Source organism: Anabrus simplex, chromosome 2 (genome assembly GCF_040414725.1).
Source record: "Anabrus simplex isolate iqAnaSimp1 chromosome 2, ASM4041472v1, whole genome shotgun sequence".
Lineage (NCBI taxonomy): Eukaryota > Metazoa > Arthropoda > Insecta > Orthoptera > Tettigoniidae > Anabrus > Anabrus simplex.
This window is the reverse complement of record NC_090266.1, coordinates 1176366058-1176380259: the sequence shown is the minus strand read 5'-3', so window position 1 is coordinate 1176380259 and position 14202 is coordinate 1176366058. Positions and strand designations below refer to the sequence as shown.

At 38.0% G+C, this 14202-nt stretch overlaps 1 protein-coding gene across 1 annotated transcript in view; it reads right to left on the bottom strand.

Annotated features, from left to right (window-relative positions):
* The window catches only part of Gga (ADP-ribosylation factor-binding protein Gga), a 312496-nt gene extending 299947 nt beyond the window's left edge, over positions 1-12549 (bottom strand). Inside the window, exon 1 of the mRNA XM_067142150.2 lies at positions 12433-12549. Within this exon, the coding sequence (XP_066998251.2) occupies positions 12433-12493 (61 nt within the window). The 5' untranslated portion in view covers positions 12494-12549. The remainder of the gene's footprint in view (positions 1-12432) is intronic.
* Between the last annotated feature and the right edge of the window lie 1653 nt (positions 12550-14202).

Genomic DNA, 14202 nt, shown 5'->3' with positions numbered 1-14202 from the left:
TCCACGTGGTGTTCAACTTGGAGAAAGCCTTTGACCGTGTTTGCATAGAGATTATTTGGGCGGCACTAGGACACCAAAACATACTCGAGGAGTATGCGAGGCTGATTTAGGACATGAACGTTTGTAAAACCTAGTTCAGGTATCTCTGAAAGTCTCCCTGTTGAAGTCAGTGTCATTAGGGATTGATATTAAGTTCAATTCTGTTCAACATTGTCATTAACTACTTGAAAGAGCAGACAATGCCAGAACTACCATGAATCTTGCTATACGCGAATTATATCGTTCTGGACAGTGAAACAAGTGAAGAGTTTGAGGTAGCTTTAGAATAATGGAGATCACTGCTGGAGAGAAACAGGCTCAGGATCAGCCATAAGAAGACAGAATACATCTTATGCAAGTCAAGCATCGCATCATGTTGCCTGCATAAAACTGTGATTACTGATAGGTGTTTTATATTCATAAAGCTTAAAGAGAAAGTTAACAAAATGTTTGTTAGACCTGCCCTCATGTACAGCTTCAAATGCTGAGCAAGGCAGAAGATGCATGATAAGCAAAAGAACACCACAGAGATGCAATACTGTAGGGGTCTGCGGGTGTTACTAGAACCGACTGCGCAATGAGCAAGTGCCAGGTTCCTTCAGAATCACTGCTATTGGTGAGGAACTGGAGGAGAGGCAATTCCACTGATACGGGTACATCAACCACCATAATGAAGATCATTCTGTACAGAAAGCTTTTGCCACTGCAGAACTAAGGTGAGGCCAAGGACACCCCACGAGCAACAAGATGGTGAACAACTGAAACCACCTAAAGGATGAAATATATCCCTGTTCCACAGATACAGCAGTGGGACTACTCTCCACAGGTTCTTCGGCACTCCAGTGTCAGTAGTTTGAATATTAACATTTCTATGCAGAGCGAACCAACCCTTATACAGTATAAAAACAGAACGATACATGATTCAATTTCCACTTCATGTACTTGATTCAAAATTAATTCACAAAATATAATCCTACATACAGGACTGCATTCGTCCAACTCCTTGCCTGAATGGTCAGTGTTAATGCCTTCAGTTCAGAGGGTCCCGTGTTTGATTCGCGGCAGGATCGGAGATTTTAATTGTGTCTGATTAATTCTTCTGGATCGGGGACTGGGTGTTTCTGTTTGTCCCAACATCTCCTCTTCATATTCACACAACACACCACACTACACTACCAACCATGGCAGAAACATGCAATAGTGATTACATACATACCTCCACAGAGGGTTGGTTTCAGAAAGGGCATCTGGCCATAAAACAGGGCCACATCCACAGTAACATTAAGGGGCTTTAGTCAAGTAAATCTGTAGCTCTTTGTACAGAACCGTAAGAAATTCCTATTTGCAGAGAAAGATGGCCAAGAGACTTTTTCAGTTTTTTTTTTTTTTTTTTTTTTTTTTTTTTTTTTTTTTTTTTTTTTTTTTTTTTTAAGTGTACATTTTAAACAAGCTTTTCTTCCATGAGCACTGTACATCATCTTCGCTTCTTATCATGAACATTTCTCACGCAGCAAAATTTATTGAATAAGTTATGAATCATATTACGACTTGGAACTTTAGCACCTAGGAGCGACTCTTCAAATAACCTCTCACAGCATGACAAGACTCCCTACAAATGAACTGTAAATGAACACTAGTTGCAAAATAGAATAATTAAGCCTAGTATGTGCCATTCTGTATTCTTAACAAAATTGATGATCCTCCACTGTTCAGACAACACTGCCGAGCCGCACAAGATTAAGGGCAATGTAGCAGTTTGGTAAAACCCTCTCACCAAGTGGATGACATTGAGACAAATCAGCAATAGCACACCATGCCGTATCTTAAGGGCATGGTGGTGTGTCTTTAAGATGTTAGAGATCTTAGTAACACAAAAACAACAAGTTTAGGATCACGGAGGAAGCAGTAGAAATATGAAAAAATGTCAATACTTTTAACAGGGACACTGGCTATCAGCAAAGCCTGGTTGCAAGCCCTTAACACTGGGTATGTTCTTCACAGTCTTCAATTTGTTTCTCTAAATTCATACTCTCCTGACTAGTGCATGTTTAACTGAATGTCTCTTTTCATTCATTGTTATCTGAAGCTATATTGTAAGGAAATCAAACAATTACAGTAGATCCAATCTGTGTGTACCAGTGATTTCATCATTTTCCTCTTTCATCCTCTAAACTTTCCAGCTATTTTTTCACCAGTTATGTCCGTTTCTTTCTTTTATATACTGTATTGAATTTTCATACTTTTTTTTTGTTTGTTTGTTTGTACAATTTGCTTTACATCACACCGACACAGAGAGGTCTTAAGGCTACAATGGGATACAAAAGGGCCAAGAGTGGGACGTAAGCGATCATGGAAAGCCATGTTCAGGACCGCCGACAGTGGGGTCTGAACCCACTATCTCCTGAATGCAAGATCACAGCTACATAAGCCAAATGACACAGCCACTTGTTCTGTCATGCTCTTATCTTTTCAACCCCATCCAGATTTTATTCTTCTTTAACTTCCTTAATCTGCCTTGCACTGCTTGCAATTTTTATTGTTCGTGGAATATTCCGCATTCTCTTCTGAATTTGATGACCTCATTATTTTCTACTTCCTAACTAAGACTCAACTCAAGTCAGAAAGATGCCAGGAACATATCCAACAGTTATATCAAGGTAAACAAGTAGATGATAGGGTTCTGGAACAAGAAGAGGCTGTTGATGCTGATGACATGGAAGACCCAATTTTGAGGTCAGAATTCGACAGAGCTTTGAGAGAAAATACAGTAGAGACAATACGCGACACTCGGCGAGATAGAGGGACAGCTATTGGAGCTCTCTCTAGCGGATTGACCTGAGAACTACTATTAGATTGATGGTTCCCGGACTGAGTGAAACACAACGGAATGAATTTGGAGAGAAACAGCTGACAGATGGTAAAACACTGTTATGTTCAGGAAAGGAAGATGATGACTAGGGAGCGGATTTTTATGTAATTACGTATTTTTTTGCATAAGTTTTAACACAAGTTACAAAGTTCATAATTCCTACTGTGCATCCCCAAGTGTAAAAACTTAATCTTATTTCATATAAAAACACATATATTCACATTTTTTTAATGTAGGGTAAATACATATTTTAAGAAAATCTATAATAAGCACATAAATCAGCAATATTTGTTAATCAATAAAATTTAAACTGCTTCTGTGTTATAAAATAATGCTCATATTTTCATTTTACAATTACGGTATTGTTTTTAACAGTGTATTTAACATTATGTATCTGAATGTTTCGGCTATTTATAGACATCCCTCCAGTAGTTCTAAAACTTGCTGGTCACTGGCTATGTTGTTACATTTAGACAGCGATTTGATTTGCTGCACAAGATGTTTCCTTGCATGATGTCATTCCAACTCACTTTTATGAGTCAGCCGCTCCGGTTTTGTTTATAGAATATCAGCGAAAGGCAATCACGGAGAGATAAGGTGACGTAATACCATTACGACATGGGAGACTGGGAAGAATATTGCCCCACCATTAGGTAGTGGGATTTCATCACTCCTAAGAGTAATGTTAGCTGTTTGGGTCTACATATCATTGCCGTGGTTGTGTGATTTAGTATGGATTTCTAAGAAATATTTCCTTCAGCGTCCGCTGCTATTCTTTTTATTGAAACAGTGATTCACCGTAAATGCGTGTGTCGTAACCTGCAAAATAATGCCAAAAGAAGTTGAGTACAAGGTTGCATCTTCAACAATATGTAGTGGAATTTAAAAGCATCTTCACTACCGATGGAAAAGTATTATTTTGCTAACCGTGTGGTAAGTGCAGATCAACGTTCTTAAGTAACCCAGCATTTGTCTGGAAACAAGCATACTGCGGCTGCTTCGCATGTGCGTTTGCGACAATTACTAATAGCTGAACCAGCTACTTCAAATGCAGGCCCATCTAACTATTCCCAGTATTATTTAGATGTGTGCAGATCATTTGTTTGCGCTGACATTCCTCTGGGCAAAATAAAAAATCCGGGACTGAGAAATTTCCTAACAAAGTACATTAATTTTGAGCCTCCAGATGAATCTATATTAAGGAAAAACTATCTCCCAAAATGTTACGAAGAAACTTTACAGAGAATTTGGGCAGTATGTGATAGCGAAAAACTGTGGGTGAGCATTGACGAAACCACTGATTCAAGTGGCAGAAAAGAAGGAAATGTTGTAGTTGGTGTGTTGAATGACAAAACTGCTTGTGAACATTCTTATTTGCTGGCATGTAAAGGAACGCTTGCTGCAAACCATGTCACTGTAGCTAGGTTATTCAATGAAGCCATGCACTTTGGCCAAAAGGTATAAAATACAACCACGTACTGCTTTTCCTTACTGATACTGCAGCTTACATGAAAAAGGCAGCCAAAGGCCTTTCTGTGAGCTTTCCGAAAAAGATACACGTAACTTGGCTTGTTCATGCTCTCCACAGGTTATGTGAAAATGTGCGGGCTCAGTATCCTCAAGTGGATAAATTAGTGCCTAATGGCAAAAAAGTCTTCGTAAAAGCACCCTCAAGAATCAATCTGTTTAAAGAGAAAAACCCGGATCTTGCACTTTCTCCTCTGCCTATTATTACGCGGTGGGGTACCTGGCTTAGCGCTGTGGTATACTACACAGACAATTTAGAAAGTTTTGCATCCATTGTGAATGCACTAGATAAAAATGACGAGTCGTCAATTGAGATTCAAGAGATACTGAAAAAACAGCTCTTTGAAGAATGATTTGGCTTTTATATCTGCCAATCTAAGCATCTTGTGTAAAACTATAGACATACTTGAAAAATCCACTAACCTGATGTCCGAAACAGTGAAGGAAGTGCGCGCTGCTTGAAAATAAATTAGATTCACTCCCGGCTTCACAGGTACAGGGACTGTTAAAGGTCAAATATCAAACTTTGTTCAGGAAAAACAAAGGATTTCAAACAATGTGCCAAATTTCTAATGTATTAGAGGGTGCACATGTTGGCAAAATTGATGGCATTAGTGTTGGTGACATTCCTCTCTTTAACTATGCATGTCTGACTTCCTGTGATGTGGAGCGATCGTTTTCGCAGTGTAAGGCGTTCTTTAGAGATAATCGGCATGCATTTGTGATGGACAATTTGGAGATGACCTTTGTTGTTGACTGCAATAATAATAATAATAATAATAATAATAATAATAATAATAATAATAATAATAATAATAATAATGTTATTTGTTTAACGTCCCACTAACTACTTTAACGATCTTCGGAGACGCCGAGGTGCCGGAATTTAGTCCCGCAGGAGTTCTTTTACATGCCAGTAAATCTACTGACACGAGGCTGACGTATTTGAGCACCTTCAAATACCACCAGACTGAGCAAGGATTGAACCTGCCAAGTTGGGGTCAGAAGGCCAGCGCCTCAACCGTCTGAGCCACTCAGCCCGGCGACTGCAATTCTGAAACTACTTCTAGCCACTAATATTCCAGCATGTGATGGGCGAGTACGAACTGGTACAATTTTTTCAAAGATGATAGGTTGCTTTTGCCATATTTAAACAAAACATTACCTTTTAAAAAAATAACCATTCATAATATCTACTCTGGCATATCAAAAATTAATATACCATACCGCACGTTTCCATACACAGACACCAATTTGCCTTAAGGAGCACGTCTGGTAGCACCATATTCTAATACAAAACTTTATACTTATTTACTTCTTGAGCGCGAGTAGTTATGTGATATTTAAAGGAAAATATTTTAATTTGTTATCACATATTTAAAGTTTTTAAGCATATAAAAAATAAATATTTTTCACATTTTTAGCACATAAAAATCTGCTCCCTAATGATGACCATCAAAGCAGAGTGAGATTGTTGCTGACAAAGAGAAACGCAAAAATGCCTTCTAGACTGGAACCCAGTGTCCGATCACATCATTACAGCACAGTTCAAGACAAGAGTTAGAAACATCCACCTTGAACAGTGTTATGCCCAAGAGAGACAATGGATCCTCAAGACAAGATCACTTCTATGAAAAACTCAAAGGTGTCCTGATATAAAGATCAAGAAGAAAGATCAAAATGCTAATGGGGGATGTGAAATTCAAGAATGGAAACAAATATGGGGGGATGTAAAGAGTACCAGGAAAACATGTAATGAGAGTCCAGAATGGTAGTGGTGAGCGCTTTGTTAATATTTGCCTGAAAAAAAAAAATTGGTTATAGGTGGATCAATTTTTCCTCACAAGACATGCCACAGTTACACAGATCTCACCAGATGGGAGAACACAAAATTAAATCAACCACTTGGCAATCAGCCAAATGTGGAAATAATCCCTCTTAGGCACGCAGAACACAAGATGTGCAGATGGTAGAAGTGACCATCACTTGCTAAAGTTAAAATGAATATTGCTGCAGTAAATCAAAGAAACAAACATAATGGAAAGAGGAAATTCAATGTTGAAGAACTGAAAGATACTGACATTAAAAAGGCATTTTTACTGGAGCTGAACAACAGGTATACAGTAGTTCACTTGAACCTGAAAGCTCAGGTGAAGAGCCAAATGATGATGATGATGATGATGATGATGATGATGATGATGATGATGATGATGATGATGATGATGCTAATATGTTCTCCGCTGTACGTCCCACTAACTACTTTTTCAGAGACAGCGAGGTGCTAGAATTTAGTCCCTCAAGAGTTATTTTACGTGTCAGTAAATCTACCGACACAAAGCTGACGTATCTGAGCACCTTCGAGTACCACCGCACTGAGCCAGGATCAAACCTGCCAAGTTGGGGTCAGAAGGCCAGCGCCTCAACCATCTGAGCCACTCAGCCCGGCAGAACCAAATGAAATGAGAGTGAATGGTAGATGGGAAAGGATAAAACCAACCTACCTGAACACTAGTGAGAAGATAAGTTACTACTGGGATTTAAGCAAAACTAGAGAAAGCCTTGGATATCGTATAATACCTGCAATATTTTTACAATTTGCTTTACGTCGCATGAACATAGATTGGTCTTATGGCGACAATGGGATAGGAAAGGGCTAGGAGTCAGAAGGAAGTAACATCAAGACCGTGCCAGTGAATCGGGTCAGATGAAGAGCTCTTGTATGTGCCCTATGCCCCAACCTCAGGAGTGATAGGAATGAAGTCGAATAAGTAGTCATTTTTTCAATACCCTTTACAGAAAGGCATTCACTTAAATTTTACTACTTACAAAAACTTAACAGGAAAGCATTTCAAATAAAGAGTTTATAGTAATCCTAGTGAGGGTCCCATACACTGGAACCATACTCTATTCGGGGTCTTACCAGAGACTTATATGCCCTCTCCTTTACATCCTTACTACAACCCCCAAACACCCTCATAACCATGTGCAGAGATCTGTACCCTTTATTTACAATTATATTTGTGTGATTCCCCCAATGAACATCTTTCCTTATATTAACACCTAGGTACTTACAGTGATCCCCATAAGGAACTTTCACCCCTATCAACACAGTAATTAAAACTGAAAGGTTTTTTTTTTTTTTTTTTTTGTGAAACTGACAACCTGACTTTTAACGCTGTATATCATCATACCATTGCCTGCTGTCCATTTCACAACATTATCGACGTCATTTTGCAGTTGCACACAATCTTGTAACTTATTTATTACTCTATACCAAATAATATCATCCGCTAAAAGCCTTATCTCTCATTCCACTTCTTTACTCATATCATTTAAATATACAATACAGGGTTATTTACCTAAGATGTTACAAGGAAATAATGTCTAAGCCATTAAAGGTATTCAGTTTTCATATTTGTAAACGGTACCCAGGGGCTTGTAATATAATGTGGTACGTATTCCCACAGGGTGATTAATAACCGAGATATTGATAGTAACTCCATATTTTTAAATAGAACGGCACAAATTCATACAGCTGGCCTAAAAGTTCAACTGCGCATAAGTTCAAATACATGTAAGTTTCTTCAAAGTCGGATATTTACCCTTTTGAGATATTAATAAAAACAGCATGAGCAGTTTTGCATGCCGCATCAGACAGCGTGAAGTCGGGCAAGGGCATACTGGCGTGCAAGCAGTTTCCTGGGTGTGATTCCAACCACAGAATGGATACAAGACATGTAAGTATATCATACACGTGTGATGGGTTTGCAAAGTGTGTATGACAGGCGAACTCATGACAGGACAAGGAGGGTTGATGTTTTTAAAAGGAATAAAATAATAACTATGACTTGAGAATTGAGAAATAAACATAACACAGGACACCTTAAGAGTGGCTCAGACGGTTAAGGCGCTGGCCTTCTGAGCCCAACTTGGCAGGTTCGATCCTGGCTCAGTCCGGTGGTATTTGAAGGTGCTCAAATACATCAGCCTCATGTCGGTAGATTTACTGGCACGTAAAAGAACTCCTGCAGGACTAAATTCCGGCACCTCGGCGTCTCTGAAAACCTTAAAAGAGTAGTTAGTGGGACGTAAAACAAATAACATTATTATTATTAAGATCTACTTCTAGAAAAGCAAATGAATAATGTAGTACAGTGCATTCGAGTTCGAGTCCTGCCTTGCCCAACCTGAAAGTGATTTTCATGATGTTCCATGTTCAACACCAGGCAGATACCGGATTGGTACATTTGAGATAGGCCAAGGCCGACGTCCTTCCCAAATCCTTCCCATTCCCATCCGTGGGGAAAGACGCCAAACTGAGCGCAACCTGTGACACATGGATTTCAAAACAAAACAAAGAAACTTTAATCTCCATTCCCCGTTGTGTGTTTGCCAGTCATACAATAATGTTGCACACCCAGGGTACGTTACGGTACATCACATTATGTGTATGATAGTTTACAGTACCGTACATACCTGGTATCTGCTCTGTGGCTGGAATCAATGCCAGGAAACAGCTTGTGTGATTATACATCCATGGCCGACTGCAGACTGTCTGATGGGGCATGCAAAAGCCCAAAAGCGGTTTTCATTGATATCTCAAAAAGTAACAGTCAAGATTTTGAAAATACTTACATATTTGAACTTGTACGTGGTTGTACCTTTCAGCAAGCTGTATGTATTTGTGTTGTTCCATTTAAAAATATGGAGTTAGTATCAATATCTTGGTTATTAATCACCCCATGGGAATCAGTAGCACATTATTGTACAAGCCCCTGGGTATCATTTACGAATATGAAAACAGAATACCGATATCTTCAATGGTTTAGATGTTATTTCCGTGTAACATTTTAGGTGAATAACCCTGTATAAGAAAACATAAAGGTCCAATAATACTGCCTTGAGGAATTCACCTCTTAATTATTACAGGGTCAGATAAAGCTTCACCTACTTTAATTCTCTGAGATCTATTTTCTAGAAATATAGCAATCCATTCAGTCACTCTTTTGTCTAGTCCAATTGTACTCATTTATGTCTTAGATAGGTCAATCACGATACAGTCCATTCGACCTCCTGAATCCAAGATATCTGCTATATCTTGCTAGAATCCTACAAGTTGAGCTTCAGTGGAATAACCTTTCCTAAACCCGAACCAGCCTTATTAATTATTAGTTATTAATTTTGCAAACATGTCTAATATAATCAGAAAGAATGCTTTCTCAAAGCTTACATGCAATACATGTCAAACTGACTGGCCTGTAATTTTCAGCTATGTGTCTACCATTCTTTCCTTTATATACAGTGGCTACTATAGCAACTCTCCATTCCTTTGGTATAGCTCTTTCATGCTAACAATAATCAACTAAGTACTTCAGATATGGTACTATATTCCCAACCAATTGTCTTTAGTATATCCCCAGAAATCTAATCAATTCTAGCTACTTTTCCAGTTTTCAACTTTTTTTATTTTATTGTAAATGTTACTGATGTTACTAACACCATGATTAGCAGGATTATTGAAGTTCAAAAGATCATACAAAACTCCCTTTCATCCACAATGTTAGGAATAGAAACAATACATCATGTGTTTCTGTCCCAGGAGTCAGATGATGTGGATGACTGCAGTATTCAAACAGTACCAGAGGTTTTGGTGAGCAGGTGTAAGTTCCATATTCACCCTCATTCAATTCAAAAATTTCATATATACAGTAGTACATGCATAGTTGAATTATGAAATTGTAATGTCATATACTGAGACTCAAAAATCCAGCCAAATATGCGAAGGACTGATACTTCACATTTCCTTGCCTATTATTTAACGTTAAGCAGTTTAAGCATCTAGTAAATAAATGAGTGTTTGGATATATATCAACCACTCACATTTACACAACTCTGATTTCACTACGAACAGTGCAACATTCATACACATAATTCCAAGAATCTCTTATTTATTAGGAGGGAAATACTTCATACTTTGGAATCACTTTACAAACGACAATCAACTCCTACAGAATATACATAAAGGAAAGGGCAACAACCATCAAAGCGATATACAGAATTAATAAATAATAATGTTATTTGCTTTACATCCCACTAACTACTTTTACGGTCTTCGGAGACGCCGAGGTGCCGGATTTTAGTCCTGCAGGATTTCTTTTACATGCCAGTAAATCTACCGACACGAGGCTGTCGTATTTGAGCCCCTTCAAATACCACCGGACTGAGCCAGGATCGAACCTGCCAAGTTGGGGTTAGAGGGCCAGCGCCTTAACCGTCTGAGCCACTCAGCCCGGCATATACAGAATTAAAGACCTTCAAAAACTATCTTCAAAAGCAGCAATAGAACTATTTCAAGCTGCAATAAGCCTAATTGCCACATACGGCATTGAAATTATTTGAGAAAAGTTATCCATAGTTGACCTTAGGACTCCAGAAACTAAAAGCCAGATTTCTAAAGCGAGTATTAGATGTACCTACAAACACGAAGTCCAGATTATTGTACGAGTTTTGTAAAGACCCATTTTATATGGAAAATCTAAGAATCAGTCTAGTGCTGCCATTCACAAGAAAAAGTGCAAAGATACTTGAAGAGAGAAGAATGAAACGGGCCCAAATCGGGCTTGAATTCTATTCCACAGATGCTATTTTGGAGCAGAAATGGACAGAAGTCAACTACGAACAGCGACACGTAGATAAAAAGATGACAGTCCATGGCTTCCGTTATAGCTATGTGCAACTAAGCGATTCCATGAGGTGAACGATGAGTGTGTGTGTGCTCTCTATGTGAGGAATTATGAACGCTACTACATACTTAAGTGCAAAAATAGAACAAAATCAATTAACGAGTACAGTAAAGCCAAGTAACTGTTAATCTCTTTGCACATTTGTGTGCATTTCACTTATTAAATAGTTCATAGAGTAGTGTATATTATTAAACAACGATCCTAAGCAAGTATTTCATACATCAAAACAGAACTGGGCACTTCTAAACTAACCTACACCTATTCCAATAAGCTACTAGTCAGCCAAATGACACAATTAAAAGAAAAGGGACTGTTGGGACAGTGACTTTCTTACATGTTTATTTGTACAATTGTTCTTATTGTATTTGTTGTGGTATTTGTATTACTGAAGTGGCTCTCGTGTGTCCCGCTCGGCTCCTCTGATGGACACCCTTAACAGTGGGCTGGGAAGATTGTTGGACTTGTTTTGGAAACAATGACAGATCGTAGATTTGAACTCTCTACTAGGTATGTTTCGTTTACCGCGCCATTAAAATAGATCACCGCACACTATTGTGTTTCTGAAGTATGTGATGTAAATATGGATAGTAAATTAATATTAATTGTCTTCCTTAAATTTTTTACATCATGAGCTACCAGGGACATTAAATTCAATATACATATATGAAGAAGAAGCACTTCAAAAAAAATATTTAAAAACAAGAATTCTTCAGGATTGCTAAAAATCGGCCGTCTAAAACATCTTTTAACAGAAACTCAGTCTGTACACCAGTAGTTATAAAGAATAATTGATCAGTCGCAAAACGGTAAATCACTAACCACAATTAACCTATTAACGTACGTTAAGTTACCTTTAAAGGAAGAGAGCATATTGAAAACTCAGGAAACTATTAAAATGTATCTCTGAGCATATCAATATTTAATTTCACTGTGAGCGCTGACCTGCTACACCAATGAGCAGTCACATGAGAGGTTAGGAATTTGACAACATTAAACAATACACGGGACATCAACAAAATAAGATGACTTCAAGTAATGACATTCTTACATAAAAGAAGCACTTCAAAAAAACAGGTATTTAAAAACAAGAATTCTTCAGAATTGCTAAAAATCGGCAGTGTAAAGCATCCTTCAATAACAGAAACTTCCTAGCCACTTCTGTATTTATTTCCAACCAATTATACTTTACAAATACAGCTTATGAAATGCAAACCATATAAAGGTATATAATTTAGCAAATTTCAATTTACTTACTTATTAACGATTCAACACTCTCCCTAACATCCATATCCTCATCCATGTTTGCGTTGAGCATTGGACTACTGCTGGACTGTGTGCTGGACTACTGATGTCAACAATGAACAACACAGACAGTTTCGCCAACAATCACGCGTAAAATTATATTACATAGGGAAGTATGAGACACTACCGATAGATGTCTCATGAGTGGTAAGTATGCGCTTCTAGACCCTCATTTATTTCTCTATGTTCATAATGGAAGAAGCCTATAAATGTCCCCTCGAAGCATTTTGCCGTTGAAGATTTTGTCATTACTGAAACGAGTGAATGAGATAATGCTTTCTAATTAAGAAATAATTTTATAATTAGTAAGTGACGATCAGATTAGCTAACATGACCTATTTCAATCACTTTAGCCGGGCTGAGTAGGTCGGAAGGTAGAGCAGGTTAGATCCTGGCTCAGTCCGGTGGTATTTGAAGGTGTAACCTACTAATATCAATCAGTCAGTCACTACTGATCTGCAATTAGGGCAGTCGCCTAGGTGGCAGATTCCCTATCTTTGTTTTCCTAGATTATTCTTAAATTATTTCATAGCAATTAGCAATTTATTGAACGTCTCCCTTGGTAAGTTATTTCAATCCCTAACTACCCTTCCAATAAATGAATATTTGCCCCAATCTGTCGTCTAGAATTCCAGCTTTAACTTCATATTTTGATCATCCCTACATTTAAATACACTACATAAATGTATCCGTCTACTAATGTCATCCCACACCATCTCTCCAATGACAGCCCGGAACATACGGTACCAATTGTCGAGCAGCTTGCCTCCTTTCTCCCAAGTCTTTCCAGCCCAAACATTGCAAATATTTATAAAGCTACTCTTTTGTTGGAAATCACCCAGAACAAATCGAGCTGCTTTTCTTTGGATTCTTTCCAGTTCTTGAAACAAGTAATACTGGTGAGGTGGAACCATACTCTAGTCGGGGTGTTACCGGAGACTTACGTGCCCTCTCTTTTACATCCTTACTGCAGCCCATAAATACCCTCATAACCATGTGCAGACATCTGAACACTTCATTTACAACGACATCTATGTGATTTCACCAATGAAGATCTTTCCTTATATTAACACTTAAGTTACAAACAATGATAAAGAAAAAAGGAACTTCCACCCCATCGACGCAGTAATTAAAACTGAAAGGACGTTTCCTATTTGTGGAACTCACAACCCGAATTCCCGAATTTTAATTCCCTTTATCACCATACCATTGCCTTCTGTCCAATTCACAACATTATCGCCGTCATTTTGCAGTTGCTCACAACCTTGTAACTTATTTATGACTCTGTACAGAATAACATCATCTGCAAAAAGCCTTATCTCTGATTCTATTTCTTTACTCATGTCATTTATATATATAAGAAAACATAAAGGTCCAATAATACCGCCTTGAGGAAATCACTCCTTAATTATTACAGGGTCAGATAAAGATTCGACTACTCAAATTTTCTTGAGTTCTATTTTCTAGAAATATAGCCACACATTCAGTCACTCTTTTGTCTAGTCCAATTGCACTCATTTTTGCCAGTAGCCTCCCATGATTTACCCTATCAAATGCCTTAGATAGGTCAGTCACGATACAATCCATTTGGCCTCCTGAAACCAAGAAATTTTCTACATCTTGTTGGAATCCTCCAAGTTGAGTTTCAGTGGAATAACATTTCCTAAACCCGAACCAGTTATTAATTATTAGTTATTAATTTCGCAAACATGTCTAATATAA